The sequence below is a fragment of the Tamandua tetradactyla genome, chromosome 3 (genome assembly GCF_023851605.1).
Source record: "Tamandua tetradactyla isolate mTamTet1 chromosome 3, mTamTet1.pri, whole genome shotgun sequence".
Classification (NCBI taxonomy): domain Eukaryota; kingdom Metazoa; phylum Chordata; class Mammalia; order Pilosa; family Myrmecophagidae; genus Tamandua; species Tamandua tetradactyla.
In genome coordinates this window covers 52,372,476-52,391,333 of record NC_135329.1, presented here as the reverse complement: position 1 = coordinate 52,391,333, position 18,858 = coordinate 52,372,476, and the positions used below count along the sequence as shown (strand labels likewise).

The 18,858-nt window shown below is 41.3% G+C and overlaps 1 protein-coding gene across 5 annotated transcripts in view; it reads right to left on the bottom strand.

Moving 5' to 3' along the window:
- The window catches only part of RNF144A (ring finger protein 144A), a 139,591-nt gene that overhangs the window by 49,125 nt on the left and 71,608 nt on the right, over positions 1-18,858 (bottom strand). For all 5 annotated transcript variants that reach the window (XM_077153115.1, XM_077153112.1, XM_077153111.1 and 2 more), the window contains one exon: positions 5,150-5,295. In XM_077153115.1, the coding sequence (XP_077009230.1) occupies positions 5,150-5,284 (135 nt within the window). In that variant the 5' untranslated portion in view covers positions 5,285-5,295. The remainder of the gene's footprint in view (positions 1-5,149; positions 5,296-18,858) is intronic.

Genomic DNA, 18,858 nt, shown 5'->3' with positions numbered 1-18,858 from the left:
AATTATCACTAAGCACCTACAAAATGCCTGCTTTATCTGATGAATCTTACACACAATTGCCCCCAAAATAGATAGTCTTTCTGCTCTTTTTATGCTTTCAAGACAGGAAGTTTAACTACAGCCTTTAATCCAGAGCCCAAATCCCTTGTACCTTCCACCCACCTGCTCTTGTACTGGTCTCCAGAACCACAGAGCCCGCCTTCTTCCTCATAAATCAAGGTGCAAACCAAGAGCCAGAAAACAACTCAAAACCAGTTCCTCGGGCATCCTAGAAAATCTCCACATTCTCAGGCAGAATCTTAGCATTTGGCTGATACTGAGGACTGTCCCAGCCCTCCACTTTCCCTCCTCATCCCATTTTTGTTCAGTCCCTAAATATTATCTGCGTACCAGCGTGACTGTCCCACTGGACTGACAAACTCTTTTGAGGGCTTATCTCCACCTTACTCAGTTGTTAATTTTTCCCTAATCACTGCTGGGTGTTTCCCTTCTTCTCATCACACCTAGCACAGAAATGATGCTCAACAGGAGTTTGGTAAAATAAAACAGCTACAGTTGTTCCAAGGCCCCTCACCGCCCTACTTACTACTCTCTGGACTTGTGACAGCTTGTCATTCAGTTTCTAAAATGTGCTGCCAAGACATGACCATAATGCTCCAAATGTGGTCTGACCAGGACCGGAGGAGGGAAACTGCTGTGGACCATGTGTGGTTGTCAGTCTTCTCCCCTGGAGCCCCTGGAGGAGGGCACTTCTCCACCACGTGAAGTTGAGTGTGGCCAATGAAACCTCGGCGGAGTTGGCAAGTCACCTCAGCCTTTAAGAGTCTGTGAATAATTTGCTATGTTCTTTCTTCCCTGCCCCAGTGAGGGGCAACACCTTAGATGTGGGTGCTTTGTCTCTAAACATCCTTGAATAGGAATGAGAAGGCACAGCGCCCTCCAACCCAAGATTGAATATGACCTAGGAAAGAAATCAACATTTTAACCACTATGACTTTGGGTTATTCTCTTTTTTAAAATCATAGTATGGCCCATTCTGGCTGATATAGACATATCTTTCACACACACACACACACACACACACACACACACACACACACACACACACACACATATATACACGCACACACAATATAGCACTTCCCACACAGCCCGTTGTTTTTCAAAATGGTCTATTACCGAAATGACAGAGGGAATTTCAGGAGTCACTGCATGCCCCCAAGGAAGAGGTAACACGGTCCCGCAGCAAGTATAAAACTGTCTTGTAATATCTTAAAACATTTTAGATTCTGGTCCATAGAGAATCTCCTAGGCCACTGCACACACAGGTTTGTATAACTGGTTGAGAAGACAAAATGACATTGGCTTTTCTGGAAAGATCAGAGTCGCCTTATTTTGAAATGTGTCAACAACCCTTTCTGGCCTTCTAGTTCTTTTGCTCAGAAACTGTTGGTTATACATATTTGTTTCTTCCTTTTCTTTTTCTGCACACAAATGTTCAAATTTACATTTGGCTCTTTAAAGGTTCATTTTCACACTCAGCCAAAAAAGACGGTTTTAGTTTGCTATGGCTGCCAGAATGCAACACACCAGAGATGGACCGGCTTTTCATAAAAGGGGGATTTATTTAGTTAAAAACTTATAGTTCTTCAGAGGAAAGGCAGCTAACTTTCATTTGAGGTTCTCTCTTACACGGGAAGGCACAGGGCGATCTCTGCTGGCCTTCTCTCCTGGCTTTTGGGTTCCCACAGCTTTCTCCAGGGTGATTCCTTTCTGCATGCCCACAGGACTGGGCTGAGCTGTGAGTACTGAGATGAGGTATGCTGAGCTGCTTGGGCTGTGCTGCGTTGAGTGCTCTCATTTAAGTAAGCAGCCAATTAAATTAAACATCACTCCTTGCAAGACGCACTCCCTCCAGCCCACCGCAGATGCAATCAGTGATAGATGAGGTTCATATGCCAATGGCTCATGTCTACAACAACATTACTAGCCACCTTCACCTGGCCAAGGTGACAACCAAACCTAACTACCACATGTCCACCCCTTGTCAACTCTACACGTCCCCTAAAGCAATATTAAAATGGCAAAATTTCTCTTCTGGCTCTGGACTTATGAAATGTAAAACAAGTTATCTGGTGCCAATATGCAAAGGAGGGACAGTCACGGATACATATTTTCATTTCCACAGGGAGAAATTGGAAGGAACGCAGGGGTCACAAAACCCAAACAGCTCTGAAAACCTGCAGGGCAAACTCCAGTGGATATATCTAATAGGTTTCAATATCTCCAAATCTCCAGAGTCTGGTGTAGTACCTGGAATGTGCTTGGTGTAGGAAAGTTTGATGAACCCCAATAACCTTGTCTCCCATCCTCCACCCTGCAGGTCACATCCCACAGGCCACCTGGGGCACGGGCCCTCTGCATCCTCATCAAATTCCAAACAAGAAAGCTGCACTCACCCATGGTAAAGCCACAGGCACCCTCCCAGCAAGTAAATCCCTTCCAGAACCTTTTTCATGGCAGTGGTATACTACTGACTGGTAGGCAAAAAAATGCTCATGCGCCAATAAATTTAGAAAGTCCAGGTCAAATAAAACAGGTGGTCTCTACTGGTGGACTTCTCAGTGCGTTCTTGCTCCTACTGGGTTTTTGGAACTTCTTGGTGGAGGGTGCATCATGGTTAGTAAACCTATTTCACCAAAAAAAATCATTTTTTTTTAGCTCATCTTTTAGGACCAGTGCTCCTCAGAAAATTGCCCCTAAGCTGTTTTTTTTTTTTTTCAAGTTGTCCTCTGTGGTCCTAGGCCCAAACCTAGTTACAAAATGAAAGCTAGGCTGAAATGAGAAGGAACTAGGCCTGTTGATTACCTACCACATGAGAGGCACTTCATCTGTGTCCTTCCCCTTGAACTTCATAACCATCCTGCAAGGTAAGCTGTTTTTAATCTCCATCCTACAGACGGAGTAAATGAGGTTTTCTCAAGTCAAAGGGGAGCTGGAGTTTCCAGACAGAAATGCCTAAGTCCAAACACCATGCTTTCCTCAGAACTTAATCGTAATTCTTTAGTAACTATTTATTTCTTTAAGAATGCCTCTGGGCGGGCCACGGTGGCTCAGCAGGCAGAATTCTTGCCTTCCATGGCTGAGACGTGGGTTCAATTCCTGGTGCCTGCCCATGCAAAAAAAAAAATAATAAAGCCTTTTTCAGTTTTACATAATCTCTCCTTATTTACTCTTTTATACCTTCTCAGGTCTGCCCCCCAGGAAAAGGACAGTTATATCACCTTTCTTCACCCCAAGTCGGGACTGACCTGAAGGCAACACAGAGGGGGAATGCCCATGGCCAAGAAAATCAGGACACGAATCACCCCATCCTCATTCTCCATCTGTCAACACACAGGGGCTTCCTTTGATTCACACAGTAGTGGTTTACAGACAAAAGCTACAGTATTTTCAACCTCATCATGCCCTCTTCAAGAAAACAGTGTAATTTTCCTGCTTCACATTCATCGAATTAAATTGTTCGTTTTAAATTGGAACTGTTTACTTATCTTTGCTACAGTTCTCTAGAAATAAAAAAAAACTAAATGCAAAGAACAAATGAACACACAAAATGAAAGCTTTGTCAGAAAAGGCAAAAGGCAATGTTTCAAGAGAAGGAACACAAACCACAGCTTCATGAAGCTGCTGCCCTATGACAGCCTGCAGGTGACTGTCAGAGACAGTAGACATGTCCAAGGGCAAATCTGGCAAAGGAGAATCTACTGTGGAATGCTGCTCTTCAGGCAAGGGGAAGCCTATTTTGCATAAAGCTAATTATTTAATCCATCCTGACAAGCCTGAATTTCATCCTAGCTCATTCTTTAAAAATGTAAAAGGAGTTCAATTCATTGTGTTAATTGGGTGGAGGTCTCTCCACCCTCTTCCAATGTTACCATCCCCTCCCCCATCCTCCCATCTCAAATAAATGTCAAAAGCAACTGACTTTCCTCTAGGTTGAAGCTATTTCCCTGGAGATTTAATGAGGCATATTGTTATATGTCAACTACAATATTGAAACAGATTCTCTCCAATTCAATTCAATTGAGCCTTTATTGATTAGCTATTATGAGTCCTGTTCTAAGGTACATTTTGGAGGTCTGGAGGTTCAAAATGAGCCAGAGCTTCTGCTTTTAAGAAAGTCGAAGTCTACCATAAAGAAAAAAATAAGAAAACATAGGCCAAAAACATTTATTTGTGAAGCTCAGCCTCAATCTATAAAATGGAAATGATAGCAATATTGGCTGTGCTACATCACAAGGAGCTCATGAGACACAAATGAAATAAAGTTTGCAAAATAAGGGCAAAAAGGAGAACATATCTAGTGTAAAACGGCAAGAAAGAGTGAGTGGAAATCGTAAATATAGGCATTTAAAAATACATCAGCTCTCTACAAGACCTAGTTATAACAGTAGTTACAATAAAAAGCAACTTTTTAATTTTCTCATAGTTTGAAAGAAGTTTTCTTTCCTTTTATTCATTCTTTGAATGGGAAGAAAAATTAAATGTGACTAACTGAAAATAATCTCTAAAATCTCCTATTTCTTTCTTGATGGATAAAATCATGGGTTTGTCAGACCTGATGAAAAGAGAAGTCCCTATATTCGCTGAAATTGGATCATTTGGTCCCGAACACAATGTTGGCTACATCATAAGGAAATCAAAATGTGATTTCAAGGAGTATACATTTTAATTTAGCACCAAAACAGCAAGAGGTGACATTAATAATTGAATATTCTAGGTAAGCACAGTCATTATTTAAGTACTGCTATTATCTCAAGCACATGCTTATTGAATTAAATTTAAAATGAGATGTGGGAAAGCTTTTTCTTTCTAGAAAAGAGAACTCACGCCGTGATAAGATTTTCTAAATTGTGCTACCAGCTTCTGAAATTATTATTTTTTTTAAGTGATTGCTTTTGCATTGCAGGCAACGTTAATGGAAATATACTTTGGGAGCCTGACCAAATTGGAGAAGAATTCCCTCAGAAAGGAGGCTACATCATTATGCAGAAGTTAGGCCAAAGGTCTGCCTGGTGTCCATAAAGAACTAAGGCAGAAAGCACATCATGAAATTACTTTAAACATCTATTTCATTCAAAAAACTAACCAGAGTACAGAAGATGCATTGGCATTGGGCAATTGTCGTCATCTGCTCCACAGGATACTCTCCAAGACAGAGCTTGCAGGACACCAGTGGATCAAGGGCCAGGTCCCACGTGGGCCTGTATCTATCTGTGGTCATCGCAGAGCAGTCTGAAATGAGAGAAACACAGAAGGTCAGACATGCCCACTCGTGTCTCCCATCCAGCACCAAAAGCAGGGATCCCATTCTCCTGGCAGTTCAAGGAGGTGACCAGGTTTTCTGTTGCTGGTCCTCGGGATTTTAGAGAGTACTCATTTGATTTCTCTGAGAAGTTTGAACCAGGGGTCTCTGACTTGGGTCTTGTGGGTGCCTCCTTTACATTTTATCAGTAATGTCCACATCTACTCTTAAAAGGACGAACAATTTATTCCCCCGCCGACACATTCTCCCCCACCCTCCCCATCCTTTGCTCCCCAAACCCACAACTGCATAAGGGTCAGATAATTTCACATGCTCCCTGGCCCATTTTAGAGATCGCATGATTGATCTCTAAAACTCCAAATCCAAACTGATTTAGTGACTGCAGTATGCGTTAATGTCCAAACCTGTTTTCTTTTTAACTGAGTTGCTGAACAGCATGAGATATCTGCATTCCCTTCTAGTGGGTGAGGCCCTGAAAAACAGCACTGGCCTTGTCTAACTCTGTCCCCTGTAGCAGAAGGGTTGCATACATAACAAAGACGCAGAACATGAAGGAAAGGGAGTAGGAAACAAAACATCAACCAATGGCCAGCAATGGGCACAAAACTGCTCTAGGATCTTGGCCAGGGTGAAAAGACATCTGAGGTGCAGTTTCCACGTGCGAATCTTCAGATTCAACTTAGGACCAACCTTTAACAAATAAAAAGTTAACTGGTAAGAGGGAAAAGAATGTGGTTGTGTAGCAAACCAGTGCTAAAGACATTTAGAAAAGGTGGAAATAGGCAGGGACTGGAATAGTTAGAAAGAACTTAATGGGGGAGGTAAATCATGAGTTTTGAGTGGAGGTTACATTTTGTACAGGTGAAAAGGAGATGGATGTCAGAACAGCCGGAAGAAATCCTACAGCAGGGGGTGGTGGAGACAGAATAAACTCAGGGCTTTGTGAGCAAAACTCATTCTGCCTATGACTGGTATAGCGTACAGTTACTTAATGATTTTCAGCCCATTGCTCCTTCATATGAGAGGACTGCTAGAGCCTAGCTCGCTGGGTGCAAAGAGATCATATACATAAAGGGCTGGGCATGGATAGTAAATGCTCAGTAAAAGTCAGTTCTCTTCTTTCCCTTCCCTTGAGATATTTCATAATTCTAGCTTTTATCAACCTGTGAGAAAGAGTCTAATTATACCACTATTCTCTACAAATAGGTATTAACTTTACCATCATTTGTGCATGTTATTACCAGGGTTGAAGAGTGGTTAGTACAACTTTTTAAAATTATTATTATTCATTTACATCCCTTTCTCAGGTTTTGCCAGGCAGAGGTCCATATGTCATTGGGTGCCATTAAGCAAATATTTACTTAAGATGCACCACTTGCCAAATTCTGCTGATGAGTGTGACATAGAAGGAAAAGACTCAATATCAAACACTCATAATAGGGAGAAGACCGTGCTATGTAAAAAAAAAAAAAAAAAAAAAAAAAGCAATATGAATGACACAAATATAGCATATAAGAGGGAGAAAATCTTGACCAATAAGAACTCAAGCAAATGAGGGGAGTTACTGAAGGCAGAACCAGGTAGAATGTGGGTTGGAAGTATGCTGGTTTTGAGCTGTTTTGTGCCCCACAAAAGCCTTTTAATCAATCCCTATGGGGGCAGATCTATTTTGGGTGGAACCTTTTGGTTCAATTGAGATGTGACCCAGCCCATTGAGGGTGAGTCTTAATCCCCTTACAGGGGTCCTTTAAGAGGATAAGAGAAAGAGATTGTGTCCAGAGGCATTGGGAGAGATCCATTGCAATGAGAACCCAGGAAAGAAAGATGAGCAAGTGTCACCATGTGTCTTCCCAAGTGGCAGAGGCACCCTGATGCCAGTAGCCTTTCCTCAGAGAAGGGATCTTCCTCTTAATGCCTTAATTTGGATGTTTTCATGGTTTAGAACTGTAAATCCATAATCTAATAAATCCCCACTGAAGAAACCAACTCATGGAACATATCTGTGCAACCTAAATATATCTTTATCCGTATTATTTTAAATATCAGCAAGGGTTTTCTGGGTCCTGGGATCATGCATCATGAATTTTTTCTTTATATTTCTCTACATCTTTTAAAATAAATGTTTTGCTCTTTTTTTCAATTACCATATCCTAAAGTTCATTGAACAAAGCACCAAGTAAGTCTTGACTAAGAACGTAAGCTAGCTCTCCAAGGGTTCATAAACCTTGACCCAAAGCACTGACCCAAAGACATGGAGAGTGGGGATTCTTTGCTTTGACACTGTTATAACGCTTCTGCAGGGCACGAGGCAGTCGTTTCAGTGTAAAGAGCTCACCCTTTTTAATCAAACAGACCTGGTTTAAATTCTTGCTGTGCTATTTGGTTGTATGACTTTGGACAAACTACTTAACCTTTAGGACTTGAGTGTTTTTTTCCCTTAGTAAAGCTTACACACCATTAGAGATGTTGCAAAGAGTGAGTGAGAAGTAACATATTTAAAGTTTCTGGGACATATTAAGTGATGGATAAGTAGGAGCCATGATTACAAGTAAATTTAAAGAATTTGGAGATTAATTTACATAGAATAAAGTTTCCGTGCTGAAAATTCTATAATAAAATTAGGATTTTTATTGTTGTTGTTATTGTTGTTTTAGAATTTCAATCTGATAGCTGCAATTTTTGTTAGGTGCAAACACCAAAACCTCCAAAAGCTTCAAGCTTTATCATCAGCAGCCGCGCAGCATGGTTGAAAACAGGGCATCACACCCAACTATATTATAGATGCCAGAAGTGTATTACTTGGCTGATTCCATATCCAAACCTGGCTCCCCTCCTGCTTTCCCGCCATAAGTTCCTGGCCACAACAGTATCACGTGAAAAGTTTTCTGTCACCACAAACTATTTACAGTTTCTCTCCTAAATCTTTTGCTCCACCCTACCTTATTCTCCCTTCCCCAGATTATTCTCTCTCTTCCCAGCTTCTGAGCATGGCTCATCTTCCTGTGGACAGCTTCTCTTATATGACACTTAATAGTCAAGCCTGGAGAACTTGACCTCTCTGGCTTCCTTTCTCCTTTGACTTGGATTCCATCTGAACCCTAGGCAATGCGACATCCTGCTCCATGGGCACATGTTAGCCCACGGTCCCTCACCTCAGCATTCTTACTACAACCTTATGAGCCAGACTTGAAGCAGTTCGTATTCTGGTTTCCTGGCAGCTGAGTCAGAATTCTTCCCCACTGATGTACGCTCAAAGTCATGATTCAAATAGGGGCAACCACAGGACATATTTTACAAAAAATAAAAGTCTATGTTATCTAAACCCCACATGCACCTTCCCTACACACACGATGGGTTTAATATGATTTTGCAAATACTGAACAGCTGCAAACTTGAAATAGGAATTTGCTAAGGGAATCACAGCACACAATAAAAGAATAAAAAACAGTCATTGTTTTCCTATTGTGAATATCAAGAACTATGAAGAAACAAACTATTTTAAGAACATCTGGGCAATTATAAGTATTACTCAATTTAAGCAATTCAAAATGTTTACAGGGGGAGTTACTGATTAAGCACCACTCTGTGCGAAGGGTTAGGACTAGTCATGGAAGAGGCATGGGTACAAGGAAGAGAAAGAGCTAGAAGGGAAGAGAATCCATTAAAGGAGAAGGGAAATAAACAGCATATCAATCTAAGGCCAAACGGGCTATTTGACAGAACCTCTCTCTCTTGGGCCTCTAGAGATGTGGGTCTCAATGGACCCCTATTCTCCTTATGGCCAATCCTCAAAGCAGAGGAGGGGAAGAGAAAGCAGCTCTGGGTCAGCACTTATCAGTTTTGCTATCATGACGCCCTACAAACAAGTCTCTGCTTCCCTAGGGATGGATGAATCACATCTGAGTTTCTTACCCAACAAACTTTCTGCTTCCTCATCACTTTTCCAGATTCTACCAAACCTTCATGCCAAGGCTTCAGTCCTAGCTGCTCTGTGACATAATCCCTGATTTCTCTGAACCCTTCAGCTATCTCTTCTTTCCTGAGTCTCTACTAGAGGGGTTCTCAAAATGTGCTTCCAGGACCAGCAGCATCAACCTTGCCTAAGAACTTCTTACAACACAATTTTACCAGATCAGAAACCCTGGTGGGTAAGGCCCAGCAGTCAGTGTTTTAACCAGCCTTTTAGGAGACCCCAAGTCACAGCAAAGTGTGAGAATCCCTGGTCTACATCGATCCACTTGATGCCATTTCCCACTGAGATCCATCTGACTCCAAGCCCATGAGGATTTAAGCACACCAAGTGCATTGCTTCCAACAAGTTACCCCCAACTGAGCGATCTTTGTGCGTCATTGTGCAGATTCTGCATATAAAATTGCATTTACAACACTTTCAGGTTAAGGGTGGCATCCCAATTCTACCATATATGTTAGTATGACTCACCAACTTGATAAAACATTATTCAAAGGCAAGGGCTGTTTTACATTCTCCTAGACAGTGTTAATCAAAGGCAGATACATACACACACACACATACACACACACACATACACACACACACATACACACATTTACACACGCTGCTTAATGGGCATCAGGCACAGTGTTATTTACCTTCATTCATTATTTCATTTAATCCTCACAATGATCCAGAGACTTTAAGTATTGGCTATTATCACATTTTTACACATACAGAGAGGATGAGGGCAACCTGCTCAAACACAGAGCTACTCGGCAGTATCTGTTTGACTCTAAGGCACAGGCTTTAACTACTGTGCTGCACCTACCACCTGTGTATATCCTTGTGAACTGATTGAGAATGGAGCCTCTCTGGATTTGTGAACATATAAGATAAATTCATTTCAGTTCTGCTTCTGAGCACCTTCAGCCCACCTTAAGTGCCTCCAGTTTGGTGGTGGCTATCAACAGCAACATCGTAATAATTTGGAGCTGTCAGTCACAGTAGAATATGAGAACAGTGGTTGGGTAGCAACTTGGCTATAGAGCTGCTGATTTGCCCAAGTGTATGGTTTCAGGATCCTTTAGGAAAATGCTCAGCTATCATCCCCTCCAAAGCAGTTGTTCACAACTCCCTGGCAAAAACTTAAGTATTTCCAGGAGTTATGCTCCTAGGTATTTAGTCACCTAATCTGAAAACTTACATTCACATAAATAGCTGCACATGGATATCTGTAGCAGCTTTATTCATAATACCCTAAAACTTGAGACAACCAAGATGGGCTTAAATAGGTGACTGGATAAACAATTTGTGGTATCGCTATAAAACAGAATACTAGTCATTGAAAAAAAAAATGACCTATCAAGCCACACAAAGAAATGGATGCTTCTTAAACGTATATCTCCGTGTGAAGAAGCTAGTTTAAATAGGTTACACACTATTTGATTTGGAATACAGTGTATTCTGGGAAAGCAAAATAGAAAGTAGGTAAAAAGATCAGTGGTTGCCAGAGGTTTGGGAGGCGAAACGAGAAAGGGATGAATTGATGAAGCACAGGATATTTTTTAGGTCAGTGGAACTATTCTGATTGATACTACACTGATAGATAAATAGTGCTATGTGTTTTGGTTGGCTACAGCTGCCAGAATGCAATATACCAGAAATGGAATGGCTTTTTAAAAGGGAATTTATTTAGTTGCAAGCTTATAGTTCTAAGGCCATGAAAATATCTAAATGAAGGCAACAAGAGGTTACCTTCACTCGAGAAAAGCTGATGCCTTCCAGGACACCTCTGTCAGCTGGGAAGGCATGTGGCTGGCATCCTTTGATCCTGGGCTCCATTGCTTTCAGACTCTGTTTCCTCTGGGGGTTCTTCACATAGCTTCTTGGGGCTGGGCTCCATCTCTTGGCTTCCATCAATCCTCTCCAGGTACTAGCTTGCTTAGCATTTATTTCATGGAAGGCCCATGGTGACATCTGCTAGGCTCTGCATTTCCAAATGTCTGGGTCTCATGTTGGCTCTGCTGGTTCTGTCACTTCTACAAACATCCGTGTCTCTGTCAGCTCTGAAGCAACTGTTCTCCAAGTATCTGCATCCGAGGTTTCACATCCAAGGTTTCTCCAGTGTTTCCCCTTTTAAGGGACTCCAGTAAACTAATCAAGACACACCTTGAATGGGTGGGATCACATCTTCATCTAACCAAAAGACTACACCCACAACTGGGCACTTCACATCTCCATGGAAACAATCCAATCAAAGTTTCTCATCCTAAACAATGGGTCTGGCCCCAGAAGACTCGATCAGGATTAAAACGTTGCTTTTCTGAGGTACAAAATAGTGTCAAACCAGTACTCTATGTATTTATCAAAACCTATAAAACTTTATAGCACAAGAGTAAACCTTGATTAAAGCAGATTTTTAAAAAAATGATTCAAGAGGTCAGGAGATCCCAGGACGCAATACATAACATGATGAAATAATCTAACCATATTATAAATGTGTGAAACAACCTCACTGAAGGGTAAGGGGGAAAAGGTGCTGACCTAAGGAAATCTGGAAGTGAATGGAATTTGTAAGACAAAAGTGAAACGGAATTGCCCACCACCATTCAGAGCTGCATGCTGCTCCCCTTACCCAGTCAAAGCGCTCTACAGTCTCCACTTTCCATGCTCGTGGCACAGAAAGTAAAGCCTGGGCTGGTGAGAGAAGTTCCATGAGAAAGACTTCCTTCTGCAAGTTCTAGGGGTCCTTGGGGATGTAGAGTGTGAGGATGTAAGAGGGAACTCCACAAATATAACAGAAAGCCTGATGAAAATGACTTGAAAGAAATTTCAAACGGCAGCTGAGGCTATTGCCTTGAAACTCTTCCAATCCGGTTGTCAGCAGATCTGTGGCATTGTTTCCAGAAGCAGCATCTCTTGCAGGCTTCTCGCCATGGGAAAAAAAATGGCATTCATGGCAGAGAGCTCGTTCTTTTTTTTTTTTTTCCCCTAAGACCTCTACAGCTGAAGCAAACCTTCCCTGGAGCTCTGAAAAATAGTCCACACGCAAGCTTAAAATTTCTCATTAGCTTCATCATTATCACAGACAACCCAGACAGGGTCACGCTTTCTGATCCCTGTCCAGGAATTAAATGCAGAGGAAGATGCAAAGGGCCTATCATCTAAACTGCAATTTGCCCAAATAAACATAACACTACTCCTACCAGAGAGTGGTGCTTTCAAAATTAAACATAAAATAATTACGTTTTAAAGCTGGAAGGGTTCTGAGAATCACTCTTCATTTTAGAGACAATTTTCTCACTCAGAGTTGTTTATGGATTTGATAAAAGCAATCCAATCCCTGCCTTCACCACCCCAGCACCACTGCTTTCTATCTGATAATGAACTACCCTTAAGGTATTATTGCCAAATCTTGCTGTGACATAGTAAGTCATTATTTCCTTTCTTTTTTTCTTCCAGATAAAGAAACAAATAGGAAAAAGCAGTAGAATGTATTGACATTTATGATAAAATTTGAAGAGTAGGGTATCCCCCCAGCTCTCTGCTTTGAACTGCTATTAACTGTACTCTGTCAAACAAAGGACAATATGTGGGGTGAAGGAGATTGGCTTATTTTGTCATCTGCATTTGTGTGTGTGTGCCTTTAAGCTAATACCAGCTGATGGCAAGAGTGGTTTAGGAACATGCCTTTGGCTAGCTTAGCACTGGGTGGTAGCTCAGACACAATGACTTTTTCCTTCAAGGCAGCAAACAGAAACCTTGTTACTAGGACAACGAGCCTGGGAAACTTGTGAATTTGGAGAGTGCCAATGCCTTGAGTTACTGGACCAAGATGTAACAGGGGAGGGAAGAAGAAAAAGACTAGAAATCGGCCTCTATGGGAAGTTTAGAAACCTGGGTTCTAATCTCAGGTCTGTGCTTAACTGGTTGCATAACCCTCAGGCTGTCATTCTACTTTCATGGACCCATGTGACCTTGTCTGCAACCTGAGGAAGTTGACTGGAAGAGATGCCTCAGAGACACCTCTCAGCAGTTACTTTCTCTAAGACTATGAAATACTTATTCTTTATGCCCACCTAAAAAGCTGTAGTCTAGCTTACTGGTGAGAGCATCATTCTTATGTGCTGGAGTAGCAAGAGAAGACTTTCCAAATAGAGAAGGACTTCCAGGTACAGAAGATGCTCCATGTAGAGAAGACCCTGCACATGGAGAAGGCATTCTACATAGAGAAGACCCTCCACATGGAGAAGACATTCTACATAGAGAAGACCCTGCACATGGAGAAGACTGTCCATGTAGAGAAGACCCTGCACATGGAGAAGACTATCCATGTAGAGAAGACCCTGCATATGGAGCAGATATTCCATGTAGAGAAGACCCTGCACATGGAGAAGACCCTCCATGTAGAGAAGACCCTGCACATGGAGAAGACTGTCCATGTAGAGAAGACCCTGCACATGGAGAAGACTGTCCATGTAGAGAAGACCTTGCACATGGAGCAGATATTCCGTGTAGAGAAGACCCTGCACATGGAGAAAACTGTCCATGTAGAGAAGACTTTGCACATGGAGAAGACTGTCCATGTAGAGAAGACCCTGCACATGGAGAAGACTGTCCATGTAGAGAAGACCTTGCACATGGAGCAGATATTCCGTGTAGAGAAGACCCTGCACATGGAGAAAACTGTCCATGTAGAGAAGACTTTGCACATGGAGAAGACTGTCCATGTAGAGAAGACCCTGCACATGGAGAAGACTGTCCATGTAGAGAAGACCTTGCACATGGAGCAGATATTCCGTGTTGGTGGAGACATGAAACTCAAAGTGAGAGAGTGATCAAAAATGTTTTCAAAACATAAAACTCTGTTACTACAGATTGGAGAGCAGGTTAAACCTGTGGCTATGAGTTGTGTGCTGCCCACTAAACCATCTAAACATTCAGCATCCTTGTTTTTCTAAGAACTTGCATGTAATTCCACCTCCAGAGGAACTACTCCCATCCCTAGTCTTATATTTCCATGTCGCTAACCTTTCATTTTTCATTACCAGTTATTCTACAAGCTGGCATTATCCTGTTCTAAACACTGTTCTGAACGTGAGATTTCAAAGGCCAAGGACACAGTAGCCAGCCCACAATAAAAATCAAAGTCTTTTCTGCTCCAGTTAAAACACCTACCATTGAAGATCGACCTGCAAAGAAGGAATGAAATAAAAGGAATAAAATAGACAAGGAACCTGTTCAAAGAAACTTTGAGGGGAGTCAAATAAAAAAAAAATGCAGACAGAAGAGCTGTGGAGAGAGCCCTGTAGAGGTGAAGGCAGGAAGGTTTGGGTTTCACAGGGTGGGGGGGTTTGTATGGCATCTACCCTAACTGACCTTGTAGGAGATCTGGCTGATGGTTGTCCTTCCCCCAATCCCCTGCCACTCCCACATTTCTCCTTGACTCCAGAAAATCAGAATGAAAGGGAAGAACTGTGAAATCACATTTTCATTAACATTAAAATGTTGCTTTAATTTATTTCACATATTCCAGCCAGAAAATCAGGTAAAATTTGAGGCTTTCACATTTCCTATTGTACCTGAATTACAAGTTCTAAATGTCTTTGATACGTGTATTTAGATTTTGTCTTTGCTTTCAGACAGCTACACGTGGAACAGATGGGAGAAGGGGTGGGGGGGGCAGAAAACAGAAGATAAATTGATGTAATAAACTCTGTAGGGGAGATAAGAGCTGAATTATGCTTCCTCTGAGGGAGGTAAAAACATCTGAGAGACTGAAGACAATAACCAGCAGGATGAGTTTGAAATAAAGAGGAAAAAAGGATCCCCAGCTTAGATTCTAGTCAGAATCTTCTAGGAAATGACTAAGATCATTTTCAGAAGAGAAGGAACCTGCAGGATCCATATGACTGAGAACGAATGTCTGGAACACATATACATTTCTATTTTTTGAGCCAATACCAACACTATTGGGATGAATAAAACATCATCCTATTGTATTCCAAGCACTGTTCTAGTTACTGGGAATATAACCAACAGAGCAGACAACCTTTCCTGTCTTTGGGAGCTTACATTCTAGGATGGAGATAGAAAAACAAATGAATAAATGAATGAACAAATAAATAAATAAAAATTAAGATAAAGAAAATAATCAGTTAAATACAGGGCATCTTAACTAGCAATAGGTGCTAAGTGGAAAGACAAAATGAAGGAAAAGGAGAGGGATGGCTGGGAGGAGGAACTAGTGCTGAAATTGCCCACTGGGAGTCTGATACACAAGTGGGGTAAAGGCAGAAGCAGGATGACCAGTTGGGAGGTAAATGCAAATAATTCAGATGTGAGATGAGGGTGGTTTGTCTAGCAAATAAAATAACAAATGGGGATGATGTCTGGTCATTACACGCTTGATCTACTTTGAAAGGAGAACCTCTAAAAATATGCTGATGGTTTGGTAACGGGTATGAGAGAAAAGTCAAGGGTCAAGGGTAACTCTAAGGCAACTGGCCTAAGCACATGGAGGGAGCGTTACTGGGAAGTCTAAGGAAGGAGCAAGTCGAGGGGCTGGTGAGAGATCTTCAGCAGGCATTACCCGCAGATCTTGGGGAAGAGCAAAAAAACCCTTTTGAGTCTCGGCTTTCTCCTTGGCTGTAAAGTTTTGCATCATTATATAATCGGTTTTGGAAATCTGGGGCCAGCTATAATTTCTCAACGCCTTTCTGGAAGGGGTTCATCAACTATGGACCAGACTTCCATTCGTATAGCCCTCAGGTTAAATATAGTTTTTATATTTTTAAAGGTTATAAAACGAAAAACAAAGAAATTTAGGGCCACAAAGCCTGAACTATTATCTTGTTCTTTCCAGAACAAGTCTCCCTAATCTGTGCTTTATAGCTCCAGCATCTATATTTTGTACATAGAGCTAGCAGAATAGAATTCACTGAACAAGGCTCACAAACAGTCAGGCAAATCCTGCTAGACATCTTCCATGAGAGCAGATTAGGGGAAAGGATGAAGGGAGGAATTTAAGCAATCTGCAGCCTTAAACTCCATGTAGGAAAGAAGCCTGATGTTAGAAAGGACCAAGAGAAACAAACAAGACATTTGGGTCCCATCCCTCACCATCCCCATGCAATGTGACAGTGATTTATGATATTGATTGTAAATTCTGTACTTTCCCAGTTCTTAGCATTCGAGCTCAAAGAGATTTGTAGGCTCCTAAAAATTTGTTCCAGAAAAACTATACTGCATGGGGCCAGACAGAGGGTCCACAGCACACACAGCTGGCCTCTTAGGGAATTCTCGTGGGAAAGAAAACAGGAACTTTTTAATTCTCCTTCTACTATTTGGAGCATGTTAAGTAGCTAACATTGGAAATCAGAAATGTAAAAATTGTGACCCACCTAGTAATATGGACCACATTCGGTCTCCATATATTTAAATCTGGAAGCGGTAACATCTGACATTTATCAAGCATGGGAGAGACAGACGAAACCAAGAACAGGAGCAATTTTCACTTAATTGGAAACGGTAATACTTCTGTGATAAATGTCTTTCCTGTCACCTCCACAAACTCTCATTTCTATCTTTGGATATAGTCACAGATAACTTTTAATCACTGATAAGTTATACCCCTCTGTGCTATGAGTGAGACTGAAATTATTGGTATTTCAATAGAGCCATTTCTATTCTATGGCTCCTCAACTATTTTCCCAGTGTAATGGTGTCCTAAGAACTATTTGAAAGCTCCCCATTTTAGTGCAAATTTACACCTAAAGCATCCCACGTCATTTCAGCAGCATGACAGCTGTGACAAAAATGTCACTCATCTTTTCATTTACCTAAGCATATTGGACTGCAGCCCCCTAAAACACCCACTTTTTTTTCAAAATTACCTGATCACCTACATAAAACACCCAGCATACATTCAATGCCTCTTCACCACCACCGCTAGCTATCATCACTCCATACCCCTCACCCCTCTTTGCTCTACTACCAGTCTCTGACACACTGTGTGTGAATATCTTTATTGTTTGTCTCTCTCAACAAAACTGTAAGTTTTATTAGGGGAAACATTTTTAAAAGTATATTATATGGTTTAAAAGACTTATTCAAAGAAAAAAATGGTATACTCTGGCTCCTTTACTGCCTAACTAATTAAGTAGGAAGAAAAAATACTGGTCTCAGTTAGGCAATGTCTGCTCCTTGGCACCAATATCCAAGGAACCAAGCAAAAGTAATATCACATTACCTCCAAAATTGATAAAATACAATAGATTCCCCAATATACCAAATCTCTGATCAACTAACATTAAATAGCATCTCATGATGTGCCTACAATGAGTTGTGGTGGTTTCTAACATCCCATAGAGCACTTTATATTTTGCAATTCATTCAATCGGTACTTTAGAGATCGAAAATCAGTACAATTCTCTTCATTTAACAGATTAAGAACTGAGGTTTCAAAAAGATAAATGGTTTGTCCAAGGTCTCAAGGGAACAAGTGGCAAAATCAGGAACCTAACCCATTTCTCAGAACTTGCAAAACCCATATTCTTTTTACACACCCAGTGTTACTACTATACATGGCCTTTGAGTGCACACACACACACACACATACACACACGCCCATTCCCCTGACTACATAATGGTGAGTCACAGGTTTTCGGTGAAGCTTAGAAATTTCTTTTGCTAACAATAGCTACACTTTCAGCCTCTCCGCTACCTGTTCCCTGTGTACAAAGGTGTAATTGCTAAATTGACTGTTCTACATTTAGAAATACTGAAGAGGTTTCCCTCTAAGAAAAAAAAGCCATTTAAAAAAAACAAAAAAAACCCTTCCGTTCCTAAGAAGAATCCTTTTGTCATCATAGAAAACCCTCAAGTTAAATAAAGCATTTGGCTTAACGATGGTAATAAAGGACGATTTAACTGGTTAAGATGTAGAGATAAATCTTCTGCTCAAATTCTCTGATGAGAGGTTGGATCATAATTACAGGGCACACCTTCTCTGCATTCCCCTGAAGTCAATGCCAGAGAGTTTATGTTTTAATCACTAAAAAAATAAAAATAATAACCTGATCTCATGTAACTCTCCTATCATCTCTATGAGGCAGGCTGGGTGGGCCATCAGCAGCCCTTGTGCAGAAGCGAAGACCAGAGGTTAAGGGGTTTGGCCAAGATTAGGAAGGCAGGAAGAGTCTGTGCTCAAACCAGACAAAGCACCAGCCATCAAAGCTTCATTTCACCCATTCAGAAGAGATTTCCCTTTCTGACCTTCCTCAGCCCCACATCTCAGTGACAGCCAACACCTCTTTCATCTTCACTCTCCATCCTTTAACAGAGACAATATTCTAAAAACTCTGAGATGTAGAAATCAACCACAAAACTTACTCAAAATTATTTCTGACATGGCAGTGAAGATCCCCAGAGGTGCAGAAGCAGAGCTTTATTTACAGATAATATTCACAAAAAGAGGAGAAGAACCCCAAAATGAACAGGATCCTTGCTCAAACTGCAGAACCAATTAACTGGTTTCCTGAACACTGAGCTTTGTTCAAAGCTCAACCTGGAGGGA